The sequence below is a fragment of the Euleptes europaea genome, chromosome 8 (assembly GCF_029931775.1).
Source record: "Euleptes europaea isolate rEulEur1 chromosome 8, rEulEur1.hap1, whole genome shotgun sequence".
Taxonomy (NCBI): Eukaryota; Metazoa; Chordata; class Lepidosauria; order Squamata; family Sphaerodactylidae; genus Euleptes; species Euleptes europaea.
Genome location: NC_079319.1, coordinates 16,265,639 through 16,279,849, shown reverse-complemented (window position 1 = coordinate 16,279,849; position 14,211 = coordinate 16,265,639). Strand labels below are relative to the sequence as shown.

The window sequence follows — 14,211 nt, the reverse complement described above, 5'->3', positions numbered from 1 at the left end:
AAGTTTGAAAATGAAGTAATGTCTGGAGAATTACGTTCAGTTATTAATATCGGCAAAATGGAAAGAATTCAGAGAAGAGCTACACCAATAACAAATCTAATGAAGAAAGGCTAAAGGAATTCAGTCTTGAGAAAACTGAGTGGACAGTGAGGTGGGATACAGTGACAATATTCAAATATTGGAAGATCTTATAACATAGAGGGAGAACAATTGTTCGATTCGAGCTGGATGTTGACAAACAAAATGGGAAGGTCCATAGCTAGGTCAACCTGCAGCATAATTATACTTCACCGGTGGTATCGGTGTTTGAACTTATGACGCTCGTACTGAGTCAGACCATTGGTCCATATAGAACAGTACTAATTACTGCAACTGGCAGCAGCTCTCCTGAGGTCCAACTCAGAGGTCCTTCCCTACCACCGGAGAGGGATTGTACCTGGGAGCTTCTACACGCAAAGCATGTGCTCTATAAATGAGCACAAGAAATGCCCTCCTTTGCTGTCACATTGTTCTTTGATACAAGTTTCAGAGGCTGGGGAAGTAGGGGTAAAAGTCAGGATTGTCAAGTATTTGGATTCCAGATGCTGGGAGGAAAATGGGGGAAGCCAACAGGCTTCTCGTCGGGCTTGTAAACTTCAGAAGCAGCTGTTTGGCCACAGTGGAGGACAGACTGCTGGTCTTGGAGGACCTTCCATGCTAATTTGGCGGGACTTTTTTATTGTCCTATGTCAAGAGTCTGCAAACAGATTACTGAGGGAGACGGATGAGTCTACAAAACTGGAGTGCAGTAGCCTCTGAAAGGCCTACAAAATTGGACTCGCATTTTGTTCTAACACGGCTACCCACCTGTAACTATCTTGATGATCCTTTGAGACCTTATGCAGAACCAGTTGCTGCTGGTGCTAATATAAAAATGCAGAGGGCGAGCATAAGGAATGATTCCTAGGCACACAGTTGTAAGAGTATCCCTACTGGTAATAATCCGAGGCACTAGTTGTTGACATGGTCCCCTACAGGAGTAAATATCAGCAAGTCATCATGTGTTAACCCTAGTGGAATGACTTACTTCTGTGACACTGCTCCTTTAGCCACATCATCTCATTCCTTTCTCTGGTCCCCCTACAAACATCTGGCTCTGCAACGATTTCCCCACTGCCAATCTGGCAGCTGTTGCAGGTTGTAACGCTTTACCAGAATGATACTCCCCACATTTTATATGTCATGTATTGACTCACAATTTTTATATTTTTAAAAGACTCACTCTCACATGCAATAGAATGTACTAAATCTGGAGGAGAAGATCACCAACAAAGAAGCCTGAATAAAATGAACAAAAATATGGCCAAGCATCATAGCACCTCACAACTAGATTAAGAAAATGATGTCTTTTTCAATGAGTAGTTTCTTATCTTGACCACAGGTCATAACAAAGTTGGCCGTTGGGGTGGATTTCATTTTCTCCATCAAACCAGATCAGCTATAACATTTTATGCCACACTGAAAAATGCAACAATAAAGTGATTTGTGGTTTAGCAAATGTGCAAACGCTGAATTACTTGTGCTCTGCCTAATTTGCAAACTGCTGCTATAGCTAGACCAGCCATGCAAACAGCAGCGTGAATGGCAAGTGATTTTTTAAGAAGGAAAAGAGATTTATGGATCAAGATCCACATGGGAACACAGATGACTGCTTTCTCCTTCCAGCCTCAGGTGCGATTTGTCACACTGAGAAACCCAAGGTGCAGGACACAAAGGCTGGTTGTGATACCCATAGGTATATGCAAAGCTTCTCAATAGTAGAGCAGTATTATGCTGGAGAGAAAGAGAAAGACTCCCACATGTCTAGTTTTGGGACTAACAGGATCAACCACTTGGTTTCTTATGGATGCTACCACTATCTTTTGCTACATAAGAGTTTCCAAGAGGGACTAAAAAGAAGACATGGGGCTGAAAGCATTGCTCTCTTGGCATTGTCATGGATGAAAATCAAACCGCAACCTGCAGCGTCTTGGCAACGTAGAGAGTGAACGGGGGAGAGCAACGCTCCACTTGGGATGCAACAGTCTTAAGCCAAGTTACAGTCAACGCTGGAAGTGAACAGTGTACTTTGACCTCAATTCCTGCTAAGACAAGAGTCTGCGAGGGTGAGGCAAAGAGACGTCTGTGCAAAAAAACAGGTCGTCGAAAGCGATTCAAAACACAACAGCTTCATGGCACCTAAGGGATGTCCATTCTAAATGCTCTGTAGCCCTCCCAACACCCTATTGAAGATGCATGGACTCCAAGTATCCTTAAGAAATCTGGCTCGACAGTCCTAACAGCAAGCTGCCAGGGGAACAGACTTTGGGGATGATTCATACGTGGCCTGAAGGAGTGGGTGACCTGGTGCCAAAGGAGGGAACTAGAATTCAGTGGAGCTTCTCAGTGACATTTGGGCATCCGCTGATTTACTGGAGGCTTCACTCCTCCAAAGACGCCTTAAAGGTCTTGGCAGCAGTTCGCCTCTGACTACAAATGGCAGAATCGACTCCTAAAGTTGCAGCTGGGTCATCCATAAAATCCCTCCATATACATCAGGACCACAAAAAAGGGGGGGGAAGGAGAAAGGGGAGTAGGTGGGGAAAAGGAGACCACTATTTTTTCCAAGTCTCCTAACCATGGACACAAATCGCTTCTAAGGCTGAGGACAGGTGTAACATTTAAACAGTGGCCACAGTAGGCTCCTCACCTGCAATGTGGTCCCAGCATTGCAATTTATCTTGGTAATGAATATTACCAGCAAGTCAAGCACTGGATCAGCCACCAGCCTTGATCAGGCAGGGTTTCTGCCTTTAATTGATTTTTTCGCACAGTAGCACATACACATCTATTTAATCATCTCTTACCTTCTCCCTCTCTCTCTTTAAAAACAACAACAAAATACCCAAAGCTTCTCAAGCAATTAAAAATAATTGTAAAACTGTTCTGGAGATGGAGAGAAGGTGTATCGGTGACATCCCTAACACTAGCCAATCAGCGCTACTCTTCTAAAAATGTTACATCTTTCCTCACCGTAAAAGCAGACGGGTTCTCTCAACAAAAGAAGGATGTTTTCCTCGACTATTTTCTTTTCCTCTACTATTTAACATGCAGCAGTACAACTGAAGTAAGGCCCTCCGTGCATTCAAGGGCGAGTCCAGCAAAGACGCTTACGTGCTCCCATCTGACTACCTATATAAACCAAGTGCCAAAAGAGCCATAACAGTTTCCAGGCAAGGGAGCGAACCAACCCTGTGCAAACTGGTGAAGACACACATGTTGTGAGCTACACTTAGGTCACAATCACAGTGAGGGCCCTTGAAACTTTTCAGATTATCTTCTCAAAGACTTTCCCATAGCCTCTACCAAATCTGCAAGAACACCTGTGTAGAGATCACAGATGGAAAGCCATCGTAGTAAGACGGGATACCATTCGGGTGTGTTACCAATAGGTATGTGACACGTACGGGATGCGTTTACAATCCTATCAGTGTGTGTAAGGACATTGTGTGAACATTGCCACTGAGTGTGCACAGCTGGTGTTTTCCCCCCCTTCTCCCTCCCCCACCAATATCATGCCACCCGCATACAGTAAGATAATTCAGTAGTTACCATGCTTTTAAAAAGAAGTAGAAGAAAAAGAACTTTTTTAGTGAGAGTCCCCCTAGCAGGGACACAAAGTTTTATGCACAGTGATGACAACCGGAAGTCGTTTTGCGGCGGGAAGGGTTCACCAGTGACCAGTTGGAAGAAGTAAACACCGCTGGGAGTTACACCACGACTTAATTCTGCAAGCAAACCGAGACTTCGCCGGGCTTCTCCGAGTGACAACGCAGTGTGGGATCTCGTCTACTTCTCCAGTTCTCGTCCATCGCCTTCTCCCATCAGCACCGCAGTCGTTTATGCTCCGGGTTTATTTTTTGTTTTTTGACCAAGGGAAAGTTCACTTTCGTCTCGCCTGGCAGGGCAGCAGCTTGAGAGGGCTGGTGACGTTTACGGAGAACTCTCTATGGAGGCTGTTGAAAAGATTTAAAAACACACACACACACACAAGAGACCGTAAATAGATGCTTACCTCAAAGCAAGGCAATTACAATGTAGCACTTGCGGCTGAAACAAAAAAGGTCAGCGCTGTGTTGTACAAATTATACAACTGCTCAAACTAAATGCTCCCAGACATGTTCTCCATTCCACCTTTACATTCCCTCCCACGAGTTATCCAATACAAATCACTGCACCATTTCCCTGGATGCAAATCAACTTGGGAGTAATCGTAGGGGTGATTCATAGACTCCCTCCCACCCACCCCCTAGGATTTGGCATCACCGTACAACCTGATATTAACTGTTTTTGTGATCCTTGGAATCTGCCAATCTGTCTGAACTCAATACAGGCTGCTTGGTATATATCAACCCTATAATCACACAATTCCTTTTTCTTTTTTTGCTGGGCCACACCTCTACGACTACATTTTAAGGAACGACAGATTCATCCTCTGAATGTAAGTTGGTGGTTTCCTGTGATATAGGCCCTCAAGCAACCACATGAACACATGAAGCACATTTATACTGAATCAGACCCTTGGTTAGGCTTGCCAACTGCCCGGTGGGGGCATGATTGGCATGTGCATAACCTGTGCAGCATTTGTTTTCCATCAAGACTTCAATGCCATAGAGTCCAATTGTCAAAGTGGCCATTTTCTCCAGGGGACCTGATCTCTGTCGGCTGGAGGTCAGTTGTAATAGCAGGAGATCTCCAGCTAGTACCTGGAGGCTGGCAATCCTATTTCAAACCCATCTCAAAAATTCCCCTGCTTTAGCCATTCCTGAACCACCACAACTTCCATTTTTGTAGAAGCCGCAGCATCAACAATGCAGCCCTAAGCAGTTAGACTCTTGTAAACTTCAATGGTCTTAGAAAGGTGCACCTCTGTTTGGGATTGCTCAGCAAATTATCACATTTAAAATATTGTCGAAGGCTTTCATGGTCGGAGTTCATAGGTTCTTGTAGGTAATCAGGGCTGTGTGACCGTGGTCTTGGTATTTTCTTTCCTGACGTTTCGCCAGCAGCTGTGGCCGGCATCTTCAGAGGAGTAACTTCAGTGTTACTCCTCTGAAGATGCCTGCCACAGCTGCTGGTGAAACGTCAGGAAAGAAAATACCAAGACCACGGTCACACAACCCGGATAACCTACAAGAACCTATCACATTTAAAGCTTTTTAAAAAACGGATTAACTAGGTGCCCCCAGTTAACAGAGCATCAGATTTCTTAAAAGTTAATTATTTTGAATACAAGTATTGATGGAAACCACAGTTGGTAATGCAATCTTCAGAACTATTGGGTTGGATCCAACCTGCTTTTCTGCTGGCGTAATCAAAAGACATGCTGGCGCTCATCGGGGCATGCATGGACAAAAGCCATGTGGATGTGGGCTATAGTAAGGAGAGGAATTAGGTGAATGGAAAAGCTGGCTGGATCCAACCCATTGTTTTATGTATATATGTGCAGACATATACAAGTGTCATTGATTAGCTCACAATCACAATGCTTAGAATTTACATAGCTCTTTCAAGTGTCCAAAGACCTTCGAGTACATTATTACCCATGCTGTGAGGGAGGTGAGCGTTATTATGCCCATATAACGGGGGGGGGGGGTGTCTGATGGGAGTATGCAGAGCGTTTCACAGTAACCAATTCTTGTACTTGCCTAAAAAGGCAAAGGTAGTCAGTCCCCTGTGCAAACACCGGGTCATTATTGACCCATGGGGTGACATCACATTCCGACATTTACTAGGCAGACTATGGCTGTTACAGCATTAGGTATTCCCAGCGATGTATCAAGAGTTTGGAAATGTTATAAAAAATTCTGTTCGCACTTTCAATGTATTCCCACCGATGTATTAAGAGTTTGAAACTGTAGTTATCAAAAGTATATACAATTTAATTTTGGACAGAAGAGAGTGTAGGGGAAGTCAACTTTCTTTTTATTTCTTTTTATTTTTTGAACTAGAATCTTTATTAGACTTTACTTTGTATTGTTAATTTATGTTTGAAATGAGAAAATAATAAAAAAATTATAAAAGAAAGAGTTCAAAACTGTTATAAAAAATACTGTTCGCACTTTGTTTGGCCCCTTTTACGGGGTGGTTTGCTACCGCCTTCCCCGGTCATCTACACTCTACCCCCAGCAAGCTGGGTACTCCTTTTACCAACCTCGGAAAGATGGAGGGCTGAGTCAACCTTGAGCCGGCCACCTGAAACCGACTTACGTCGGGATCAAACTCAGGTTGTGAACAGAGCTTTTGACTGCAGTGCTGCAGCTTAACACTCTGTGCCACGGGGCTCTGTGTACTTGCCTAAGACCACCAAATGATTTCACTGTAGAGGTGAGAGCCAAAAATCCAGCCACTATGATACACCAGCTTTCAATAAATTAATCAGGCAACATCCCTACCAGGGTCAGCCGTTGGCTGGCAACCCCCAGGAGTTTTTGGAGGCGGGGTTAGGCATTGTGTAGCACCAGATACCGCAACGTCACTTCCAGTCGCATAGCCGGCAGTGACATCACAGCATCACCACAATCTCTAGCAATCTCCCAAATGTCTATGGTTTTACTGAACACACATGAAGCTGTCTTATACTGAATCAGAACATTGGTCCATCAAGGTTAGTATTGTCTACGCTGACTGGCGGCTGCTCTCCAGGGTGGAGATTTTTCACATCACCCACTACCTGATCTTCTAATTGGAGATGCCAGAGATTGAACTTGGGACCTTCTGCATGCCAAGCAGATGCTCTACCACTGAGCCATACCCTCTCCCTTCCCTCCTGTTATAGCGGGAGACCTGGGCAGCTGAATCCCTTTTTATGTCCACTTTCTGCTATGGGTTGAGCCTTTCTCAAGGCTGGATTCTTATTCCCAGCGACATCAACTTAGAAGAAGGTGTCTGTAAAAGCAAGCTTGGATGCCCGACCCTGAAAGGGTCTGTTCATGAGTAAGTGCCCTTGCTGATTCAAAGGACATGTCCGCATGATGCAATGTTTCTTGCAGACACATTCACCTTCTTTAATGAGGTGCCAACTCCACTGCAACAAAACTTAAGAGTCCTGATGAAGTGTGGACTGCACCACCTTTCCTTGGAAGATAAAACAGATCTAGCCAAAGAATCCCAAATGCATATTCTGATATTCTGACTTTTAAGAAGAGTTGGGCCATTTATGCTTGGAAATTTGAAGCGCATATGTATGTCTTATACTGAATATAAGAATATAATATATATATATATTAGTTTTTCACGCTGAACTGTCATTCAGGAAGTGACTGCGAAGCTGGCACATACCGGCTTCGCATTTCTTAAGAGCCCCTTTAACGTGACCTTTTGTTTGCTCCGCCCCGCCTTGAAGAATCCCCTCAAGGAAGCATGCAAAATCATAGCCGCACACTAGCTATGCAAACGGTTGCTAATGACTATGCAAACGAAGGAACAAAGGAGAAGGTGAGTGGGGGGTGGGTGGAATTTCTCCTTTTGAGTGGGGACTGTGAATAGGCATTTTAAAGATCACATTTTAAAAAAAGAGCTTTGAGAGAGCATCAAAACTGACCCTGCATAAATGGCCTTGGTTTTTATATGCCGACTTTCTCTACCACTTAAGGAAGAATCAAACCGGCTTACAATCACATTCCCTGCCTGGTTCTCCTGATCAGAGTCCACCGCTCCAAACCACCACTCTTAACCACTATACCACACTGGCTCTCCATCGGGAAGGGGGGAGTAGTTCGTTTACTAGATCCAAGAGACAGGCAATAAATACACCATTTTCAATGCCATCAAAGGACCCCTTCTGCCAAGTGAAGTGCAAGCGGCCTTAACGTCCCCCCGGAGTATTCCCAGGATGCCAACATCTTCAGCACTCTACCTGTTGCGTCTTGCTGCTTCATTTCAACAAAGCTCAACAAAGGGACAAGTTACTAATCGCAGAAGCAACCGAGAGGATGGCCAACGGCAGGACGGCTGCCAATTCAGAGCGGCGAGTTAAATGCCGACGTTCTCCTTCTCTGCAAAGTGCCCCCCCCACCTCTGGATACAGGTGTTCTACAGACTCAAAAGTTCACTTATAAATAAAATACACACCAGAAGCGCCTTGGAACCCAGCCAGGGAGCAGATGCTCTGCAAAGGACAGTGTGCAGAGTGTTACTGGGGCAAGCTCGATGTGGATTTTTGCCAAGGCAGGGCAGGGATGGTTCCCAGTTCCCGTAATTTCCCGGGGGTCACATTAAGGTTAAGGTACAACTTGATTCTGGTTTTCACTGAGCTGTGGAGTGTCGGGAGGAGGGGACGTTGCCACTCTAAGCTTCCTGGATTGAGGTCAAGCTGCTAGAAAACAGAATTTCTAAACCTTGCCCTTCTGTGGTTAAATCCAGATATTGCTGCATGTAATTTTTGTTAAGTGTATATTGTTCTGACGAAGCAATCTTCCAATAAGCTGCGTCTATGATACGCTAGGTCAAAGGTTGCCCCAAACCACTCAATATTATGACCGGGAAAGCAGGATGAAAATGACACAAAGCTCTACAGCTTGCTCTGCCCTCTGGACCAGAGGATGGGCTTTAGGGAAGTACTGTGTACTGGTTAAAGTAGAGTGTCAGAATAGAAGAAGAAGGAGGAGGAGGAGGAGGAGGAGGAAGAGGAGGAGGAGGAGTTGGTGTTTGTATGCCGACTTTCTCCACCACTTAAGGAAAAATCAAACAGGTTTACAATCACCTTCCCTTCCCTACAACAGATACCCTGTGAGGTAGGTGGGGCTGAGAGAGCTGTGACTAGCCCAAGGTCACCCAGCTGGCTTCATGTGGAGGAGTGGGGAAACAAATCCAGTTCACCCGATTAGCCTCCGTCGCTCATGTGGAGGAGTGGGGAATCAAACCCAGTTCCCTTAACCACCACACTACGTTGGCTCTGGATGTGGGAGATCCAGATTCAAATTCCTGTTTCGCCATGGTAGCTTAGTGGGTGACCTTGGGCCAGACACCATCTCTCTCTCTCAGCCTAGCCTACTTTAGAGGGTTGCTATGAGGGTACAACACAGGAGAGGAAACGATGCTATAAGTCATGGTGGGGAGAAAAGTGGGATATCAACAAATAAACTAGAGAGTACTCAAATAAGCAAGCCAAGCCGTAAGTTATGGGAGAAGGCCAGATGCTTCTTGCCAGGCTTACTAGCCAAAGAATTCTGGATCAAAATATCCTTTGGCTCTTAAATATGGCAACCAGGCAGATGCTTGTCACTTATGAAATCTATCCCCCCTGTCACCCCATGGTAAGCCCGTGTTGTGGGTTATTGCCATTCCCTCTGAAATAGGCCAGCACCCTACAGCAGGCATGCAGATTTGCACTGACATTGCCGGTGCCTTCGTAAAAGATGAAATCAGCACTCTGTGTGTTTTTTTTCTTCTGCGTTTGCAGAATACCAAATGCACAGAGCCCTCAACGTAGCACTTTATGCCAGGTACAGAGAGCAGCTGCTGCCCCTCCAGCTCATGATGCACTTTTGTCGCGATAGCCTGGCCCCTTTTAATTAGCTATAAAGAAAATTAATTAATGCCATTAGCAATGAGAAAATTGGCAAGAAAAGGAAGTACGAAATCCAATATCTTGACTAACTCAGCTTTCAAGCGGGTGGCCGTTTATGGGGGCCGCCCTTGTAATTAGCTAGAGATAAAAAGTGCAGTCATAAGGACTAGAAACTTGAAAAGTGAGTTACTCAGCATAATTCTGGAATTGCCCCAGAAGCAGGAATATATGCTTTCTCCTGCTAGACAGCCCCTCAGACCGAGATATAACACTTCAGAGAGATAGATAATTAGAACTTGTAACACAACATGGGACAACCATCTGTGCTCAGGGTTACCAACTCTGAGATAGGAAATCTGGAGATCTGGGGTGGAGCCTGGGGAAAGCAAAGTCCTCAGTGGGGTATAATGCCATGGAGTCGACCCTCCAAAGCAGACATTTTCTCCAGGGAAACTGATCTCTGTAGTCTGGAGATCAACTGTAATTCCAGGGGATCTCTAGATGCCACCAGATTATCTGTGCTAACTCAAAGTTTGGATCACATGGAAATGTTCAGCCTAACACTTTTTTAAATGTTTATATTTGAATAATAATAAGAAGAAGAATTGGTTTTTATATGCAGACTTTCTCTACCACTTAAGGGAGAATCAAACCGGCTTACAATCAAACCACCTTCACATCCAGTTGGTTGGGATGTGTCAAGAAGATGTGTGGGGGAGAGGGCTGATTTTTGCTGAATCCACACAGCGGCCTTCCAACTCCCTACCCATGCTGTTCTTGGGGGTCCGTCCCCTGGGAGGAGGAGCAGGAGGAGGAAGAAGAAGAGTTGGTTTTTATATGCCAACTTTCTCTACCAATTAAGGCGAAATCAAACCAGCTTACAATCACCTTCCCCTCCCCACAACAGACACCCTGTGAAGTAGGTGGGGCAGAGAGAGCTGTGACTAGCCTAAGGTCACCCTGCTGGCTTCATGTGTAGGAGTGGGGAAACAAATCCAGTTCACCCGATTAGCCTCCGTTGCTCATATGGAGGAATGGGGAATCAAACCTGGTTCTCCAGATCAGAGTCCACCGCTCCAAACCACCGCTCTTAACCACAACACCATGCTGGGTTAGCCACTTTCTTTTTCTTTTCAAACCGAAACGAGCCTCTTCGGTTTTCGGATGTCAAATCCCTGTTTTTAACCGATCTCGAAAAACGAGTTTCTTGTTTACAAGGCCGGGGACCGAATGTGCAGCCACGTAACTTAAGAGATGAAGGATTTTGGGGAGAAAGAAAGTCCTGGCAGATGCTCGCAGCAGGTAGCCCTTCTGTAAAGCCAATTAGTCAGAGGTTATTGCTGCTGCTCTGTGAAGAGCGACGGGCTCACGCAAGAAGCAATTGAAAATGTACTAATCCAAAATATATTCGAGTAAACCACACACAATGTCCTCCAGTAATTAAAGCAACAAATGACTCACCGGCGTCATCAACCCTACTTGTGAAAAGCACTCTTTTTGTGGATGATGACAAAGACAACCGTTTGGCAGTTGTACAAAGGTAAGGTAGATGAGAGAGCACCTTGACCTTTTTGTTGTTGTTTTTGCCCACGATCATGTTATGGTATTTGGCAACTTGTGCTCCTGTCTTCTTTTCTGAACATCTGGTTTTGCAATAGGAATGCTATTCCTGTTACCAAAAACCATAGAATCATAGAGTTGGAAGGGGCCATACAGGCCATCTAGTCCAACCCCCTGCTTAATGCAGGATCAGCCTAGAGCATCCCTGACAAGTGTTCGTCCAGCCTCTGCTTAAAGACTGCCAGTGAGGGGGAGCTCACCACCTCCCTAGGTAGCTGCGTCACAACCATTTAGTGCAGAGGACTTTTGCTTATGTCAGAGTGTGAGCTGAGCAGCCACATGTGCAAAATCCATCATGCAGCTCAGCTGCTTCCATGGGAAAGCCAATCACACATTTAGGATGTCACCCATTGTTGGAGCCAGTGCAGTGTAGTGGTTAGCGCATCAGCCTAGGATCAGGGAGACCCAGGTTCAAATCCCTCACTCTGCCACGGAAGCTCGCTGGGTGGGCCACTCATACACTCTCAACCAAACATACCTTACAGGGTTGTTGTAAGGATACAACGGAGGAGGCACCCTAATCGCTACACCACAGTGGTTCTCTGCATTGACCAGATATGTTGTTTATTTTTACCTCTTCCCCCATAGCTTGAAGATTGGCTCACTCACATAATGCATTTGGAATTACCTATTCATTATTTATTTAGAAAATATCTGCATCGTCTCTTTCGAGAGCCTTGTATAAGGCAGCTTATAAAATAAAAGCTCACAAAACCATAAATGCTATTAAAACCCAACATTAAAACCCCCCGCCAGAGCACAAAAATGTAAAACACTGAGCAGCTTCAAATGAATCTTAAACAGTTCTCAGGCTAAAAGTAGGCCGTAAAGATGATGTTAAAAGATAATCCTTTAATTAAATTATTGCTATCTAAGAATGTTTCTGAAGCTCATCTGGAGTGGGATCCAAAGAACCATGAGTGGAAGAAGAACCACAAACAACTGCACAAGATCCTCTTAGTTGTGAAAACTGCTATAGAAGATACATTCTTCCCCTTGTGGAAGAAGATGTGCAGACTTCTGCACCACCTCATGTGCAACTAAAAACACACCTCTGGATTTCATTTCACTTTCCTGAGGTAATGCTATAGCCCTAGATGCAAGTGACCAAGCAGCAGTTACCTTCCACCCAAGAAGGACATTTTGGGATTCAATTTCTATGGCTTGTATACTGTGGTCTGGTCTGTCAGGATGGATAACTAACTCTACCTTTATGGCTCTGTCATGACACACAAGGGGAAACAGAGGATGAGAAGGGAATCTCCCAGGGACACCCAGTAAGTTCATGATACAGGCTTCCCAGCACTAGGGTTGCCAACCTCCGGGTGGTGGCTGGAGTTCTCCAGGGATTACAACTGATCTCCAGGCAACAGGGATCAGTTCACCTGGAGAAAATGGCCGCTTTGGAAGGTGGACTCTGGCATTATACCCTATTGAGGTCCCTCCCCTCCCCAAACCCCACCCTCCTCAGGCCCCGTCCCCAAAATCTCCAGGTATTTATAAGACAAGTCCTCTTATGGATTGAGAGCTGGCTGAAAAATAGGAAGCAGAGAGTAGGAATCAATGGTCAGTTCTCACAATGGCGGGGTGTGAGCAGTGGGGTGCCTCAGGGATCTGTGTTGGGACCGGTGCTTTTCAACCTGTTCATCAATGACCTGGAGTTGGGGTTAAACAGTGAAGTAGCCAAGTTTGCAGATGACACCAAATTATTTAGGGTGGTTAAAACAAAATCGGACTGTGAAGAGCTCCAGAAGGATCTCTCCATACTGGAAGAATGGGCATTAAAATGGCAAATGAGATTCAATGTGAGTAAGTGTAAAATGATGCATATTGGGACAAAAAATCCCAACTTCACATATACACTGATGGGATCTGTGCTGGCAACGACAGACCAAGAAAGGGATCTTGGGGTGGTAGTGGATAGCTCAATGAAGATGTCAACCCAGTGTGCGGCTGTTGTAAAAAAGGCAAATTCCATGCTGGCTATAATTAGACAAGGAATAGAGAATAAAACTGCTGATATCATACTGCCCTTGTACAAATCTATGGTGAGACCACACTTGGAATACTGTGTACAGTTCTGGTCACCACACCTAAAAAAGGATATTACAGAGCTTGAGAAGGTGCAGAAAAGAGCAACCAAAATGATTAGGGAACTAGAGCAACTGTCCTATGGGGAGCGGTTAAGACGCTTAGGGCTGTTTAGCTTGGAAAGAAGGCGGCTAAGGGGTGATATGATAGAGGTCTATAAAATTATGCATGGTTTGGAGAGAGTGGACAGGGAGACGTTTTTCTCCTCTCCCATAATACTAGAACACGGGGTCATCTGCTCAAGCTGGAGGGTGAGAGATTCAAAACAGATAAAAGGAAGTATTTTTTCACACAATGCATAGTTAAATTGTGGAACTCCCTGCCCCAGGATGTGGTGATGGCGGCCAGCTTGGAGGGCTTTAAGAGGGGAGTGGACATATTCATGGAGGAGAGGGGTATTCATGGCTGTTAGTTAGAATGGATACTGGTCATGCTGCATACCTATTCTCTCTAGTATCAGAGGAGCATGCGTATTATTTTGGGTGTGGTGGAGCACAGGCAGGATGGTGCTGCTGCAGTCGTCTTGTTAGTGGCTTCCTAGAGGCACTTGGTTGGCCGCTGTGTGAACAGACTGCTGGACTGGATGGGTCTTGGTCTGATCCAGCAGGGCCTTTCTTATGTTCTTATGACTTCCCCCGGCAGTATTCTTGATTCCTGTTGATGTGACGGTCCAATACAAAGGCTGAGCACATTCCCGGTGAGATTTACGCCTCTGTAATTTGTTCAGCTCTCCCCGGCAACAGCTCCAGCCTAGCGTAAACCAAAAGAACGGTTTCACCAACTCCTTGGAATGTTCTGGGTGGGTAGTACATGCTGACCCTTTCTTTATCACCCTGTCCTTGGCACAACGTACGTACGTTCTTCTCCCACACATCCCGAGCATGCTGCGTGCTGCTCTTGCTTGCTTGGGA

The 14,211-nt window shown here is 45.3% G+C and overlaps 1 protein-coding gene across 1 annotated transcript in view; it reads right to left on the bottom strand.

Moving 5' to 3' along the window:
• Window positions 1-3,962: 3,962 nt before the first annotated feature.
• The window catches only part of SAMD12 (sterile alpha motif domain containing 12), a 230,977-nt gene continuing 220,728 nt past the window's right edge, over window positions 3,963-14,211 (bottom strand). Inside the window, exon 5 of the mRNA XM_056854752.1 lies at window positions 3,963-4,034. Coding sequence (XP_056710730.1) covers window positions 4,012-4,034 — 23 coding nt within the window. The 3' untranslated portion in view covers window positions 3,963-4,011. The remainder of the gene's footprint in view (window positions 4,035-14,211) is intronic.